This window comes from Rhinoraja longicauda, chromosome 8, assembly GCF_053455715.1.
Source record: "Rhinoraja longicauda isolate Sanriku21f chromosome 8, sRhiLon1.1, whole genome shotgun sequence".
Lineage (NCBI taxonomy): Eukaryota > Metazoa > Chordata > Chondrichthyes > Rajiformes > Arhynchobatidae > Rhinoraja > Rhinoraja longicauda.
Window position 1 is genome coordinate 11,646,651 of NC_135960.1, and position 17,615 is coordinate 11,664,265.

The following is a 17,615-nucleotide window of genomic DNA, read 5'->3' on the forward strand; positions in this document are numbered from 1 at the left end:
CAGCAGGACCGGTTCATAGCAGCTATGGCCCTGGGGATGAAGCTGTTCCTGAGTCTGGAGGTGCGGGCATAGAAGGCCTTGTATCGTCTGCCCGATGGAAGGAGTTCGAACAGACTGTTGCAGGGGTGTGAAGAGTCTTTGTGGATGCTGGTGGCTTTTCTGAGGCATCGTGTGTTATTGGGAGAGTTTGGATAAAATCAGACCATCCTTAACCCAGGGAGCCCCTGTACTTGCATTTACATGCGGTGTATAAAATACCCCAGCCTTGCCTGTCATCACAACTGTTTTTTAGAAAGGCAACTATTTTGGCCATAGTCAGAATGATTTTGATTTATTGAAGTACAAGAACGATATGGCACTATTTAAAAAGGTACCTGGATAACCACTTAGAACCATAACCTTCAAGGCTTTGGGAAGGGGAGTAACATAAGCAAGCTTTTTTGGATAGCATAGATATAAAGGCAGAAATACATTTCTGGTGTTTTTTTTCTTTTAGAGTCATAGTCATAGAGTGATACAGTGTGGAAACGAGCCCTTCGGCCTAACTTGCCCACACCGGCCAAAATGTCCCAGCTACATGAGTTCCACCTGCCAACATTTGGTTCATATCCTCCAAACCTGTCCTGTCCAACTGCTTCGTAAATGTTGGGATAGTCCCTGCCTCAACTACCTCCTCTGGCAGCTTGTTCCATACATCCACCACTCTTTCTTCCCTTTAAATCGTTTTTTTTTTTGTCTGATTATATGTGAAGTATGTTAACATTTTTGAAGATGTGTAATCACCATCATATTGTTCCAAAAATCCCTCAGGCTTGGCATGTGGATCCCATTTCTTGCACTCTCTTTAAGCATGCCAGGTTCACCAGAAATACTCCTTTGTGGTGTTTTAACAATTAATTGAATGTTTTGGTGGAGTCATAGGAATCACATTGAGTGTCCCAAAAATCTGCCAATGCAGTGCCAGAAGTACTGACAATGCCAGACTATTGGTGTTTTACTGTTTTTAATTTTGGTGCAATTGTGTGATTTGCAATTGTTGTACTGCACAGTGCAGAGTAATTACCAGACAGTCAAGTCAATTTTATTTGTATAGCACATTTAAAAACAACCCACGTTGACCAAAGTGCTGCACATCTGATTAGGAAAAAAAAAAGAAACATACAGTGGCAGGCAGCCAAACACAGCCATCTTGAACAAAATGTTTAACTAAAGCAGAATGGTGTCCTGCGGCCGCGCCGCACCGGGCGATGGAAGGCCCCGCGGCCGAGCCGCACCGGGCGCTGTTCAGTCCCGCGGCCGAGCCGCGCCGGGCGATGGAAGGCCCCGCGGAAGACACCTAAAAAAAAAAAGAAAGATTTCCCCCACCCCCCCCCCCCCACATACCCACCCACCCTCACCACCCCCCACACCCCCCCCCCACATGCACAACCAAAACAAAACACCCCACCACCAACACACAAACAAAAAGGACAAAGGACAAACAGACTGCCAGCGAGAGATTCTGTGGGTGGGGGTTATTTCCTATCTTTGTTGAGTTGAGGGTAGGTGCCAAGGGTCTTTTTGGGGCTGTTTGGGGTGATCCAGTGCCGTTCCGTGTTAGGGTTAGGTTTGGGGGGTGGGCACATTGGCCATCTCTGGCGTGCCGTCTACCTTGCAGGGACAGTGTACTACCATTCTGATTTAAACTGTTTGGGTGAAACTGTATGTTCCAAACTTCTGTAAAGGACTGTCCTGTGGGAGTTAACTCTGTTTTATGATGCAGTTAATTTAGTTGTCTTTTACTGCCAAATGTCACTGCACCCATTAAATGTGATTTAATTGTCAAAATTCCATATGTTCAGACAACAAGCTGGTGAGGACATATGTCAGCTGTTTGGGAATATTTGCCTGGTGTGAAGATTATTCCATTTGTGAAGTATTTTAATATTTGAAGTCCGCTAGCTCAATAGAGATCAGTTTAATCTAATGCTGTCATCAACTGTTGAAAATCTTTGAGTGGTGCATTCTGACCTTGGATACACTGCAAAATATTTGGTATTAATTTCCCGTTGGGATTAGCCATGGCTCAGTGGGTATCATAGTTGCAGGATTCTGGCCGTCATAGGTTTATTCAACTCTAGCTTTAGAGATGATCTCAAACCAGAGGCTGATATTGCAGTCAGGTGACCATCTTATAAGATTTTTTTAAAATTGCTCCAGTAGGAAAAATGCTCATGGCACCTTCCTGAACAGCAGTTTCCTGAGTCATAGTCATAGATCATGGAAATGAGCACTTTAGCCTAGTTTATCTACCAACCATGATGCCCCATCTATGCTAGTTACACCTGCCTGTGTTTGGCCCTTAACCCATTAAAACTTTCCTTTCTTTAAACCAGTCCAAAATGTCTCAAATGTTGTTCTGCAGAAGTTTGGTAAGCAGCTGTCATCTTTAAGATTTTGCTGTTAATAAGTTGGTTGGCACTTTCTTTGCATTGCTGTCAATTCTTGCTATGGAAGTTACTGCTGTAGAGTCATTTGCAATGTATTGACGTTATGAAAACTGACTTATAAATGCAAATCTTGAGAAACTTTCATTGGTTATTTTCATATTCCTAAACTGCATTTCTCCGCATGCACACTTGAGTTAAAACTCCACATTGCTAACATCAGATCAGCTTTGAAGGTAAATTCTCATAACAGCCAGCTGAGGAGTTGTTTCTAGATGGGTTCTGAACTTGTGCAACAATCAACTGGCCAATGTTTTTAACCAACATTTTAAATCTGTCACTTCATCGAGCTACTGTCCCCATCTGCTTTAAGGAAGCCTCCATCATTGCAGTCCCATAGGAAAAAGTGGCCTGTCTTGATGAATACTGTACCGTAGCCCTAACATGGACTGATGTGAAGTGCTTTGAAATATTGATAATGGGCCACATTTGTGGCAAGCTTCTGGACAAGCTGGACCCCTTGTAATTTGTGTATAAGAGAAAAAGGGTCTACGGAGGCATCATCTCTCTTGCATTACATTCAGCCCTGCATCTCTTGGCAATGAGAACACAAGCCTGTCCCCATCAACAGAGCTGCTTTAGAGATAGTCAACTGCTTTTGTACTGCGGCATCCATATCACCAACCCAATGTGGTCCTTCATTCTGCAGTGATCAAGAAAGCACATCAGCATAGTTACTTGTAAGAAAATAACTGCAGATGCTGGTACAAATCGAAGATATTTATTCACAAAATGCTGGAGTAACTCAGCAGGTCAGGCAGCATCTCAGGAGATTAAAAACAATTTTTTTTTAGTTACTTGGACATCCGAGAGATTCTGCATGTCCATGATGATTCTGTCTAACTTTTAAAGATAACTTTTATAGAAAATATTCTTAGGGGGTGCATCTCTGACCCCTGGTATGTCAAATTACAAGGGGTATGGAGAGAAGGCAGGTGGTACAGGCTACTGAGCTGGATGATCAGCCATGATCATATTGAATGGCGGTGCAGGCTCGAAGGGCCGAATGGCCTACTCCTGCACCTATCTTCTATGTTTCTATGTAACTGCTCTGCTCTTGAGTGCCGAAACCTGTAGAAAGTGGTAAATTCAAGTTTGCCACGTCCTTTCACCTAGTTGATCTCCCTGATGCAACTAATCAGGAAGGCTGGAAGTATTGTCAAGGATGTCTGCGACTTTAGCCCTTTGCTTCTGCCTTCATGGAGAAGGTACAAGAACTTTATCTCGGATGTCTGGCTCTCAAGATCAGTTTCTTCTACTGCTATCGAAATCCTGAATTAATTATTAGTTTCACGTCCTCTTTATGAAGGTGTTCCCACGCATAAGGGATAAATCTGCAGTAAAGAAAGCGGTTAAGTTAAAACTGGGGCAGGTCACATTACCACAGTGATATCCATTCAGTCTGTCTGGATTATTCTCATCTGATTTGTCAATAAAATAATGTGGGAGTGTTGGGTCATGGTCTCCCTGCAACAGCCTCATAAATCTTCAACGAGAAGGTGTTCTTTCACTTTGCTATGTTGTGAAACTGATCATTTCTAGTTACAACCGATTTTGTTGCTTGCAGTTGTAACAATACTGTTCACAAAATAAATTTGTTCTCTGCTTGCACAACTTGATTCTGAAATGAGTTTTCCTATAAAAGTACCCTCTGCTTTCAGACCTTGTACAAAATTGGATCCATGCATTGATGATTTTAAAAGTGCACATCCAAAATTGTGCAATTAACAGCAAAGAAAGTATAAAGATGAACACATTGAATCTGAACTGAGCCAATAATTAAGAATTTTCTTCTGTATTTGGTTGATATTTGTAGTGGGAAGTGCAGGGTATACTGACTATATTATCAAACATTCTCCAAGGCACTGAAGGGCAGAGTTGTTCCAAATTGCATTTGCCTGGACTGACGTCATTCCCATGATCTTGTGAGATGATCATTTTGATTTTTATCGTTGACTTCATGACCTGTGGTCATATTTTGCCATTAATTTGCTTCTCCCGTGCCCTCTGTGACTTTCCCTGTATCATCTCTGCCAGCCCCTAATTATTGACCTCCAGAAGTTTAGATTTTAAGTCCATTCAGGTGAACTCAATTAATGTCAGTAAAAATCACTACCAATCAGATTATTCTGAAGATGGTACTGCTTAATAACAATGCTGCGGACTTTGCTATTGATCCTGTACCAATTAATGTGCTGCCTCATTCAAACCACTGCTAGCCATTGTATTGCTAAATATGTAGAAGTATTTAAATACACGAAGGCCTGATAATCCATGTTTAATTTGCAAGCCCATAATGGACCTAATAAATTAAGAGTTCACCAGTGATTTTTTTTTTGTTTCCTTTTTCCAAACATCCTGTGACTAAGTGGTAAGGAAAGATTTTCAGTTTTAAATGGAACAAAGAAGGTACAAAAAATGATTTGAACAAAATGCTGGAAGGATCCATCAGAGCAGGCTGCACCTGCAGGAACAGTGAGAGATCCCTTATCAGAACAACACAGAAAGATAATCAATTTCTGAGGGCCATTATGCTAAGTGATGATAGTGTTGCTTGAAATTGAAGGGAAGGGAAACTATCCTTGCAGTAAGAAGCAATGATGCATTTATGGGACTTTGTTAGGCCACATTTCGAAGTATTGTGTGCAGTTCTGGTCACCCCATTACAGGAAGGATGTGGAGGCTTTGGAAAGGGTCCAGAGGATGTTTACGAGAATTAGGAGGTATAAACTACAGGGGATTTTTGGACAGGCTTGGATTATTTTCTCTGGAATACCAGAGTTCGAGGGGACACCTAATAGAAGTGTATAAATTTGAGTACGTGTAAGAAGGGACTGTAGATGCTGGTTTAAAGCGAAGATAGACACAAAAAGCTGGACTAACTCAGCGGGACAGACACAAGCATCTCTGGAGAGAAGGAAAGGGTGATGTTTTGGGTCTCTGAAGAAGGGTCTCGACCCGAGATGTCACCCATTCTTCCTCTCCAGAGATGCTGCCTGTCCCGCTGAGTTACTCCAGCTTTTTGTGTCTTATCTTTTGTATAAAATTGAGGCATAGCTAGGGTATACAGATGGGGTATCTTTTTCCCAGGATGGAAAAAAACAGATATTTGAGGCCTTAGCTTTAAGGTGAAAGGGGCATATTTTAAAGTGGGTGGTGAATGCCTGGAACATACTGCCAATGGTGTGATGCTTGAAGCAGATACATTAATGACATTTAAAAAACTTTTGGATATACATGGAATGGAAGGATATGGGTTATGTGCAGGTAGATAAGTGATGATATTGGCATCATGTTCGGCACTGACATTGTGTGCAGAAGGGCCTGTTCATGTGCCTCCTGATGATGATAAATCCGTAATAAAATCCTGAAAAGTAGCTGCCAATTTACACCTTGAGTCACTTCTGTGACATTTGTCATTGTCTCTGGGGTGCCAGCACAGCCTTTAGCTATGTGCCGAACAAAATGTGCTTCAAGACACCAAGTTACAACTGGTGTAAAACTATTAAATTGTCAGGAACATATGATAATACCATTAAAACACGTGTTAATTATATAAAATTCTCTATCACTGATGTAGCCCTGTATGCTTTTCTTTTTTTATTCATTCCACCAATGAAACATTGGCACAAGGGCAAAAACTATAAACTATATTCGGATTAATTTATTTTTATTCACACCATGGTCTAATGAATGACCTTCTTGATTCAAGTGACACTGATAGTAGTAAACAATAAATCCACCTAATGTAGGATCAGCTGGCTGGTGCAGATATTGTAGTGCAATCTGAAGTAGTATAAAAAATGTGTGAAGTGCAATAAAGGGATACCAAATGAGAGAGTTAAGAGGAAGAGTATGTGGCAGCACCCTTCACGGAGTGTGAAAGAGGTGACTGGTTCATTACTAATATTTGTGGGGTGGAGGTATTATTGAGTCTGGGCTTTCAATGTCCTGTATCTTCTCCCAGAAGGTAGAAGGGGAAAAAAAGTAATGGCCACAGTTGCAGGTAACCCCTACAACTGGGCAGAATTCACCACTCTTTACAGGTTCAGGCAGTCATGAGCAGTTGCCATAATAGGCTGAGATGCATCCTGTCAAAATACTCTATATAGCACAGAGAACATCTATAGCAGTTTGAGAGATTTTGTGTCGATGTGCCAAACCTTCTCGGATGTCTTAATAAATACACTGATGTTTTTTCTGATTACCACATCACCACATCATTGTGAAGGAACCAGGTTAGATTGCTGGTGATTTATGGACGTGAAGAAAGTTGAAGCTATTGACCATCTCTACAGCCGTACTATTGAGGTCAGGGTTGTGCTCAGCTCCCCCCCTCCCCCACCCACCCACCTCCGCCAATTAGGTCAACAACCATTTTTTATCATCTTGCAGACATTAAAGGCTGCGTTGATGTTCTGATGCTACAACACAAGGTTCTCAATCTATTTTAGCCAACAACAGCAATGTCATTGTTGAACTTAAAGATTGAATTGATGTGTACTTGGCCAGAGTCATGAGCGTGCAGGGAGTACACTCTAGGGACTGCAAGGGTCTATGCACACAAGCTTGAGAAGTAAGTGCTGAAGGTTAGTGGGGAGGAAATGTTAGACCAATCGTAACTGAAAAACCCTGCACCGTCTGCAAAGTAGTTCCCTTGAGCACACTCCATTGAATTTGGTAAGTGACAAATGGATTACCTTTCACATCTTAGACAGCTGGTGGGACAGGGATGAGCCTCATCATATATCAAAGCCTTTGAGGAATGGAGCCAGTTGCATGCAGTCAGAATGACTCAATGCCTTGTTAATCTGGGAGCTTCATTTCACAATTGTAGATTTATCGCAGGACCCTGTCAGAATAAATAGTGTGGTTGGAGATTTGGCTCTTGACATTTGGATTATTGGCAGTTTTGCTTGCCTCTTTGGTAATTTTTTTAACCCAACCAATGTTTGAGGATCATTATTCTTTTGCGACTCTGCTTATTGACACTAGTTCAATGTTCTTTTTCTAAGGAATTTACATGCCACTTAAAGTTAAATTGTTATATTATTATTCAGTTGTGAATGATCACAGCATGGTTGTAACTACAGTTTGTGAAATTTGGGTGGAAAAGATTACTGGTTGGAAGCCACTAATATTTCTATTTTTATTTAGCCTTTCATTGTTTTTGATTCAATGCTCCCCATGCAGTATTTTGCACTTCATTTCACTTAAGCAATGTTTCTTGTAACCTTCAGAGCAAGAATGTTAAAGATATTGTAATTAGCATAAAGATTTTGATAAGCTAATTCTGAAGTTTTGAATTGTGCTTTCCAATACATCTATATATGATATCTTTTAATGTATTTTTCTAAATGAAATTGTAAAGAAAATGCACAGATGCCCCATTGTTTAGTAGTTGCCAGGGTTCATTGCTTGCTTAATTATACTGTGGAGGAGGTTTTGATGCCAATTTGATAAATGACCTGAGCATACTTATCCCATACTTAATCTCTCGATTGTTTTGGCTGTGATCCTGTGTTGACTAATCATGGAATATGCAGCTGAATCAGTTGGTGTTCTAGATTAGTTATTTTCTGAATAAAATGATACAAGTTTAAAACTGTGACCTATGGTGTGTTAAAAATTTTCCTCAACATTTTGACGTAATTTCTATATCTCAAGTGGCTGTGACTTGCAAAGCAAACGGAATCCCTGCAGTTTTCCTAACTGCCTCGCATGAATTTATTCAAAGTTAACTGGAACAATCAATATGCCAGCATATTTATATTATGTACAGCATTTGCAAACAAATCTGAAAGTTTTTTGCTTTTAAAACAAAAATCATCTATCTTGTTCCTGTAGCTCAAATAATCATGAACTATCAAGTATTTGCTTCTGTTAATTTGAAATCTCTTTTAATTCAGCTGCTACACAGTGAAATGTTGTTTTTATTTGCAGCAGAGCGTGTAAATCAAGAACGAGTTATCCATTTGACAATCCAGTCTAAAATGGCGGCTAACAAGAATAAGAATCAAAGTTCGTTGGCTCTGCATAAAGTGATTATGGTAGGCAGTGGAGGTGTAGGCAAGTCGGCACTAACATTGCAGTTCATGTATGATGAGGTAAGATGCATATTATTTACAACTTTTAAAAGGAACAGTAACTTTGTTTGGATAAGGCAAATTTTGTAGCTTTCCATCAATGGTTATTGTAGCATCTTGACCTGTTGATACCTTGACATATTAAGTTTATTATAATGGAACAATATCCCTTTATCTGATTTAGTAGCTGGGAAGTCAAACAAATGGGAAGCAGAGTAAAAAAATCCTCAATACCTATCCAGACAATTATTGTGCATGTTTTCGTTTCATACACGTTGGTTCAATTAGTTGGTAATTTTCATCTTCTAAATTTTTGTTTTAGATATGTACTATTTCTGGAGCATATATACTCGGGTCCATGATATAGTATACTTAATTAGATATTGTCTTGCTATTGGCGGATTCTAATAAATTATTCTTTATTTTTCCTTGCAGTCTAGTCACGCGCTTGCAGTATAAAGGCTTAAGGGGATGTCACCTGCAAGAGACAAAGTCATTGCAAGGCCAAAGAATGTTATCTCTTGGAGGCAGTCCAAAAAAAAAAAATCACTAGACTAATTACTTGGATGAGAGGGTTGTCCTATAATGAGCTGCAAAAGAAATTGGATTTATTCTTGAAGAATGTAGGGTGAACACATTGAAACAAAGAACCTTGAAAGCGTGACAGGGTAGATGCTGCTGTTTCCATGAGTGAAAGATCTTGAATGAGGGACATAGTTATAAGATATGGGGTGATCAATTAAAACTGAGGTGCGTAGGAACTTCTCTCAGGGGATGGTTAATCTGTTTTACCCTGGAGAGTTGTGGAGACAATATCGTTTAAGGGCATTTAACAAGGAAGCAGATACATTTTTTGAAAGATTATGGAATTGAGAGCTGTGGGGAAATGGCTGAGTTGAGGCCAAGGCAGGCAGCGACGATCATGTCATGTTTGAGAAGCTTAGTAGCCATGTCTTAATCTGTTGTCTTGATGGCTAGACTGTGTTCATTGTCCTTTAAATTCTGCTTAGACCTTGCTCTGGCTCTTGACTGTAACAAAGGATGCATCAGAATACTTTGTACTGTTTTATTTTTATGATTGAAAGTTACAGCATGGAAACAGGCCCTTCAGCCCACCGAGTCCATGCTTACCATTGATCACGTGTTCATACTAGTTCTAAGTTGCCCCACTTTCCCATCGCACTTGGGGCAATTTTAGAGGCCAATTAACCTACAAACTCTCAGGACTTTGAGATGTGGGAGGAAACTGGAACCCCCAGAGGAATCTCGCGCAGTCACAGGGAGAATGTGCAATCTACACAGGCAGCACCTGAGTCTCTGGCACTGAGGCAGCAGCTTGACTAGCCGTGCCTCTTTTTAACTGTTCACTGCCAAGTTTTCTTTCACTATTGGCCATGACCAGAGTATACTTGAGTGGGGGATAGCACCGAACAGGTTAAAGATAATTTATAAATCAATATGCAAGGTTTGAAAGGGGGGGATGTTCTTGATTAAAATTAGGTTTCTTGTAGGCAATAGACAATAGGTGCAGGAGGAGGCCATTCGGCCCTTCGAGCCAGCACCACCATTCAATGTGATCATGGCTGATCATTCTCAATCAGTACCCCATTCCTGCCTTCTCTCCATACCCCCTGACTCCGCTATCCTTAAGAGCTCTATCTAGCTCTCTCTTGAATGCATTCAGAGAACTGGCCTCCACTGCCTTCTGAGGCAGAGAATTCCACAGATTCACAACTCGCTGACTGAAAAGGTTTTTCCTCATCTCAGTTCTAAATGGCCTACCCTTTATTCTTAAACTGTGGCCCCTGGTTCTGGACCCCCCAACATTGGGAACATGTTTCCTGTCTCTAACGTGTCCAACCCCTTAATAATCTTATATGTTTCAATAAGATCCCTTCTCATCCTTCTAAATTCCAGTGTATACAAGCCTAATATGCTATTGCATATTTTGAAAATGAAACTGCTTGGGTTATTATCCCCCACCAAATCCTGAAGGCCATTCATCATACTAAGTTACAAACAAAAAAACAACCTACTGGAGGAACTCTGAGTTGAGCAACATCTATGTGGATGGGAAAAGGGTGTGTAAGAGAGAAGAAATTGGCAACCTTTTGGTTGACACTCTGCATCAGTCCTCAAATAGATTTTTGTTCTAACGTCCAGCATCTGCAGTCTCTTGTTTGTCCAGTTATATTTGGTTGATGAACTATTTGTGTGGTTATGCCTTGTTCCTTTAGGACTTGTTGATAGTGATAAATTTGTGGTCAACAAAATTATATGGAAGGTAGTTTCCTATTTTAAGTTAGAGCAGTACAGCACAGAAACGGGTCCTTCAGCCCAACTTGTCCATGCCTAACAAGTTGCCCAACTGAGTTAGTCTCACTTGACTGTACTTCCAAACCTTTTCAATCCCTCAAAAAATTCCTATCCATGTCCCTGAAATATTAAAAAAATATATATTCTAATTGTACCCACCTCTACTACTTCCTTTGGTGACTTGCTACATGTGCGCATTATCCTCTGTGGAATGGATTGCACCTTTGGTTCCTTTTAAATCTTTTCCCTCTCACCTTAAACTTGTGCCCTCTAGTTTTAGACTCCCCTGCCCTGGGGAAAAGACTGACTATGCCCCTCATGATTTTATATACTTTGCGTTCACCTCTCGGCCTCCTACAATCCAGAGGGAAAAAGACCCAGCCTCTCCTTAAAACTCAAACCCACAGACACCTCTAGATCTTTTTGGACCCCTTCTCGTTTAATTATATCCTTCCTACAGCAGAACGACCAGGTCTGCACACGGTATTCAGGCCTCGCCAAGTTTTTTACAGTTGTAACATGATGTCCCAACTCCTGCTCTCAATACTCTGACCAATGAAGGCAAGCATGCCAAACATCTTTGTCTCCAACCTTTCTACCTGTATTCCGACTTTATAGGAACCATATACCTCTACCCCTAGGTGTCCCTGTTCTGCAACACTTGCCAGGGCTATTCCATTTACTGTGTTGTAAATCCTGCCCCAGTTTGTCCTACTAAATTAAATGCCTCCCATTTTCTGAATTAAATTTCATCTGCCATTTCTCAAACCACTGGCCCAATTGATTATGAACACATTGTAATTGTAGAAACCCTCCTTCACTGTCCACTCTAGCACCAATTTGCAAACTTGCTCACCATGCCACCTACATTTGTACCCAGATCGTTAATACAAATAATGGACAGCAGGTAGTCATCTGGATACCGTTGCATCTGTCCAAACCTAATGTTCTGTGATTTATAAATGTATTTGACAAAACCTGAATATTCATGTTGCATTTTCCAATACAGACAAAAGAATGTTTTTCTTGCAGCAACATAAATTGGAAGTATTATAAACGTTTTGGTAACAAATTTGTGCTGTCATATCAAATGCTTGCTGCTTTGGTGACTTCTGTGAAGATGTCAATGCTTTTTGAATTTCCACTTATGAAGGATGCAGGTCTTGGCACATGGAACCAATCTCCTACTCTCAACATTGAGCATTACCAGCAAAGTATTGTAGACAAGTACAGAATAACTTCTGCATTCTTACATTTTTGGAAGAGCACCCTCTGCTGTACCAATGTGAGACTTGCCATTTGTACTTCCCAAATCAACCATTACGTGACCCACCTGAGTGAGATTGATCTTACAAGCCAAATGTAAAGAGGCAGTTTTTTGTGCACCCAGAAAATATTGAATTGCTTCATTTTGTTAATGCAAGACTGAATTCTTTTGGTTTGGGAAAAGTATTGTTAATCTTTCATTTGCTGCCATATATAATAACAGATGATGAATATAGCAGTATTCACCTTTGCTCATCTTCATTTTCTGAAAATTTTAAATAAATTGACTGGCACACTTAGTTGATCTCACGCATTTGAGGAAAATCCATCATTATAGATTCATTAGATGAAGTATGGCTGTCAATTTAAAATTATTTTCACAGGTATCATCTCAAAGATGAGAAGCTATTTGCCTCACCAGAAGCAGTCATGGTGATACTTTTAACACTTCCGCAATATTAGCTATTGATTTGTTTTAAATTATTGAACATAAAGTACAGCACAAGAGCAAGTCCCTTTGGCTCATAATGTCTGAACGTGATGACAAGCCAATCTGATCTTATCTGTCTGCACATGGTCCATATCTCTTCATTTCCCTGCATGTCCATGTACCTATCTGCAAACCTCTTAAACACCATCGTATGTGTCTCCACCATTCCTGGCAGCACTTTCCAGGCACTCACCACTTGTGTGTTTTAAAAAAGCAAAACCTGCCCCGGCACATCTTGTGGTTCTCCTTTGTGCTCCTAGCCAACGTATTATTCAAAACATTTGGGGTTGTAGTGATGATTTTGATCTGCTTAAATACATGCATTTTGAATTAAACATGGAAGTTTTGTGTTGGTGTAATTTGTCTGAGTCATTGCTTTCCTCATCTAATATTTCAGATTGTAGAACTTGAACATTTTAAATTACGCCTTTTTAATTAAGATATTTTTATAGCTTTTGTGTTATGTTTACTAATTTGTGCACATCAAATTTAATTGGACAGTGAGCAGTAAAGATATATGATCTTTATTTTGATTATAATCGATTGAGGTGGGATGCAAAATAAAGATACTCAACTAAAGGGTGGGATAGGAGGGCATATAAATAAAGAATTGGAGAACGTGGTAGGAATGACAATCGTATGAGATCTAGGAATGGGACAAACAATGTGATACTATAATATTTTAATTGTCTCTTGCAGTTTGTTGAAGACTATGAGCCAACTAAAGCTGACAGTTACAGGAAAAAAGTTGTCCTGGATGGCGAGGAGGTGCAGATAGACATCTTGGATACTGCTGGGCAGGAAGATTATGCAGCCATTCGGGATAACTATTTCCGTAGTGGGGAGGGTTTTCTTTGTGTCTTCTCGATAACTGAGCAAGAATCATTTACTGCCACTGTAGAATTTAGGTAAGTAGTTAAAGATAACCTGATTCTTTGCCTTGCAGCATTTTTAAAATGGCAGTTGTGTATTACTTCATCCTATATTCTTGATTATTGTAAATGTTTGTGTTAATATTTTGTAATAAGGAACTGCGTGTGATTTCTGTGCAGCCTTGTCAATTTTTAAAAAGGATGCATTTTGGTAAAATCGTAGTACTTTCAACAATTGTAGCTAAAAACAATTTACACTGAGTTTTGCAGTTAGTAAAATAAAGTAGGTTGACTATCTTTGAGCCTTTTTTGATTAGATTAATCTAACAATGCAGTCCCTGGTCACTTGTTTCTCTGGGGGTCATCCATTCAATTCTTAACCCATCTGTTTTCTATTTTGGCTTTCTTTGATAATTTATCCCATAACTTCTTATAAGAGTTTGGTTGAAAATCAACTGCCCTTTTATTTCTAAGCAATCCTAACCTCCCAGTATTTGATGCCCTTCCAAATAGTTTTGTCTCATGCTTGGAAACCGTTGCCATTTTTCATTCTGTTGCCAGGGTGGGGGGAGTTTTCTGAGAAATCTAAACATAGATTTATTAGTCCAGTAATAAATGCAGTGTTCCGTTGGGTGAAATTTTCCCTTGACCAAAGTTTGGCGAGTGTAGCCTATGTGGCATGGGTTGTGAGATGTTTGCAGTTGCGTTTAACTCTTATGGTGCTCTCCTGGTCACCCTTCAATAACCTCATCAAAAATGTTAGTACGTATAAATGTTTCTTAAACGTTGCAATGGCCACTTGCCTCAACTACCTCTTCCGGCAGCTCCTTCCATCCACCCATAACCCTCTGTGAAAAGGTTACCCTTCAGGTTCTTATTAAATCATTCCCCCCTCACCTTAAACCAATGCCCACTGGTTCTCAATTCCCCCCACTCTAGGTAAGAGACTCTAGAGTGGAATAGAATCTATTCCTCGTGACTTTGTGCACTAATTTATTTGAAGATAGCTTTACAATACTTCAGTACAATTTCCACGTTGTTGCAGGCACACTTGGAGTGACTTAGCTGTCATTATGGTCTGTCAAACTAAAACTACAGTTTGTTCATTGTTCCTTGGGAAGTTAGCAGATTAATTATCCTTAAAATAAAATCCAACTCAACATTGTGGTAAGATGGTACTTGAAAGTTTATACTTTTGCATTTATATTCCACCTTGACCCTTCATTTTTCCTCTGCTCCTTGGCATGATCTACAGTTTCCATTGGCAGAACTATCCCGTTCTCTTAAGAGGCAACATTATGAGTACTTTTATCTTGATATACCAGGAATCATTTGTGTAGTGCATTGCAAGAGCTCTTTCTCCAGAGAGTTTATTTTGGCAAATTGCCTAGTGTAGATACCTTGAATGAAAATAAACTGAGTTGACAACTTGGGTTTTCCACAAGTGCTGCAATTACTCTTTGATATATGATGTACTCTTTTTAAAAAACAGCAGCTCATTTGAACTTCAAAAGTTTAAGATCGGACCCAAGGCTAAAGAAAGCAGATGTGTGGTTAAAATTTAAATAGTCTTTTAAGATCAAATGCAACTAATTCGACCAGCCCACTTCAAGCTCCATCTCTTGTTGTTGCCTGATTCCTTGTGCGCTTCATCTGCATTCAGATATATTTTTGATGCTTTGGAAGCCTGAAAGGTTTGGGGAAAGCCATGTGCTTTGGACAGTGTGTCTGATGGACCAGTGGAGTGGACAAGAGTTGGGGTGGATGGGAAGAGCAGAGGAATCAAGGAAAGGAAGGCTGAAGCAGGAGGGTGTTGGAAATGAGGGGGCAGTTGTAGGCTGAGGAGAGTTTGGAGGAAAACTGGACGAGGCCTGTGATGGCAAGCACCTCGAAGGAAGACGAGGAAGTGTTTGTGCAGCAGAGACTGGTTTGCAATGAACAAAACAAAATTACCAGAGGAATTCTGCAAGATAAGCAATATCTGTGGAGGCAAAGGGATGGTCGATGTTTTGGGTTGAGACCCTATATCAGGACTGAGTTTGGAGGGGTGATGGCCAGTCTAAAGATGTGAGAGAGGGGAGAGACTGACTGGTGGAACCAGCTGAGTGGGGATGATGGGCAAATAGAACTGGCTGAGTGAAGTGGTGGAATTTAGAGACTGAAGCTGTTGGGTGATATTTCTAGATTGATAAGGAAGGGGTGATAGGCAGATGGAACCATGTGGGAGAGAGGGATAGGAAGGGTGACCCAAAAGCAGCTCTGCCAGCTTGTTCCACATACCCATCGCACTTTGTGATGAAATCTCTCCTCATGTCCCCTTTAAATCTTTTCTCTCTGACCTTAAATTTGTTCTCTAGTTTTAGCCGTTCGTGTTAACTATGCCTTTCATGATTTTGTACACCTCAAAATGTCGCCCTGCAACTTCTTGTGCTCCAGGAAACATAGCCCCAGCCTATCTTGTCTCTCCTTGCCATTCAAACTCTCCTGTCCTAGTAACATCCTTGAGAATCTTCATACTGGCCACCTTCCTATTGCACCCTGTCCTGATGCAGGGCCTTGGCCCAAAATATAAACCCTCCCTGTGCTTCCATAGATGCAGCCTGACCTGCTGAGTTCCTCCAACAGTTTGTCCATCTGCAGTTTTAGTGTCTGATGTACAATGATCCTAGATCTCCTTGCCATTGGACCCAGACCTTGCCCTGCCAAGACTATGTGGTAGTTGGTAATGGGCATCTTCCACTCCTCCACTGGAGTGGAAATGACTCGTTTTTCTTGTTCTTGGATTCAAAGGTTCTGCCTTGAAATTGCCAATGAGCAGCATAAAGCCACTGAACAACTCTGATAGATTATCATGGAGATGCTGGCAGTTCTTGGAGCTGCTAGATTCCCTACCAATTGGTAACTCTTTGGATTCCATTTCCAGGTAGAAGTTTCGTACATAGTGGCAGCTTCGTGGCTGCAAGTTTATTTACAATGAAAAAATGTACACATGACTTCTGCAGTGAGGCCATTCTGGTAACGGAAATTCATCTTTGCAGAATTTTCAAATCACCACCCAAAAAGTTGTGGTGTGGCATAAAATTCCTGCACACATAATTTGTGTGGGTTGGTGCGGCTAATAAATACAGCAATTTTTTCCAACTTTAATTTCTTGACATGTATGTAGAAGACACTACTCATTATAGTCAATCGCAATACGGGCATTTTTTTGGGGGCACAACTCTCCTGCCCACCCCCCATGTGGGTTACCTGTGTGTGACTTATTGGTTTTTCCAGCCTTTGCACTGGGCAATCAATTAACAGCTTACTTTCCTGACTCTATCTCAGGAGAAAGGAATGACTTTAAAGGAGACAAGCCTCTGTTAACAGTTCTTGAATTAATATCTGAATTGCATTACGTTTAACTTCTTGAAATATTTAAAGTTGTGTGATTACTTGAAGATTTTTGTATGTTTGAATGCCAGTAATTTGTAAATATTGAAGTTCATGGATAACCTTGTCGGTCTGTAAGCAAGTTACATAGATACATAGACAATAGGTGCAGGAGTAGGCCATTCGGCCCTTCGAGTCAGCGTCGCCATTCAATGTGATCATGGCTGATCATCCACAATCAGTACCCTGTTCCGGCCTTCTCTCCATACCCCTAGATTCTGCTAGCCCGAAGAGTTCTATCTAACTCTTTTGAATGCGTCCAGTGAATTGGTCTCCACTGCCTTCTGAGGCAAATTCCACAAATTCACAACTCTCCGTATGTATGGTTTGACTGGTTCTCAAGGGTATTTGAGTGGGATTTGTCACTCACTGCCAGAAAGCATTGTGCTGTTTGAGGTCTCGCCCAACATATTGCACCTAACTGCATTCAGAAAGTTGATGCTCGATTATCAGCTCCAGATACGTGGGGGTCTAGTACTTGAGGGAATGCTGAGCACGAACCTCTTGCTGCTGCCAGAAAATATTGTGCCATAAGGTTTACACCAAAAACATTATTAACTCCTAGCATGCAGGTTTTGTATAGCTCAAGGCAACTTCAAAATAGTTCTAAGCTAACTCAATAACTTTGAAATTTAAAGTACAAAGTTACTTCTAATTGAGCTTGGCT

General features: G+C 40.5%; 1 protein-coding gene across 2 annotated transcripts in view; it reads left to right on the top strand.

Moving 5' to 3' along the window:
- The window catches only part of ralba (v-ral simian leukemia viral oncogene homolog Ba (ras related)), a 53,903-nt gene that overhangs the window by 19,324 nt on the left and 16,964 nt on the right, over positions 1-17,615 (top strand). The window contains exons 2-3 of one of the 2 annotated variants that reach the window (XM_078403328.1): positions 8,430-8,593; positions 13,344-13,552. In XM_078403328.1, coding sequence (XP_078259454.1) covers positions 8,480-8,593; positions 13,344-13,552 — 323 coding nt within the window. In that variant the 5' untranslated portion in view covers positions 8,430-8,479. The remainder of the gene's footprint in view (positions 1-8,429; positions 8,594-13,343; positions 13,553-17,615) is intronic. The other variant, XM_078403329.1, reaches the window with a different exon arrangement.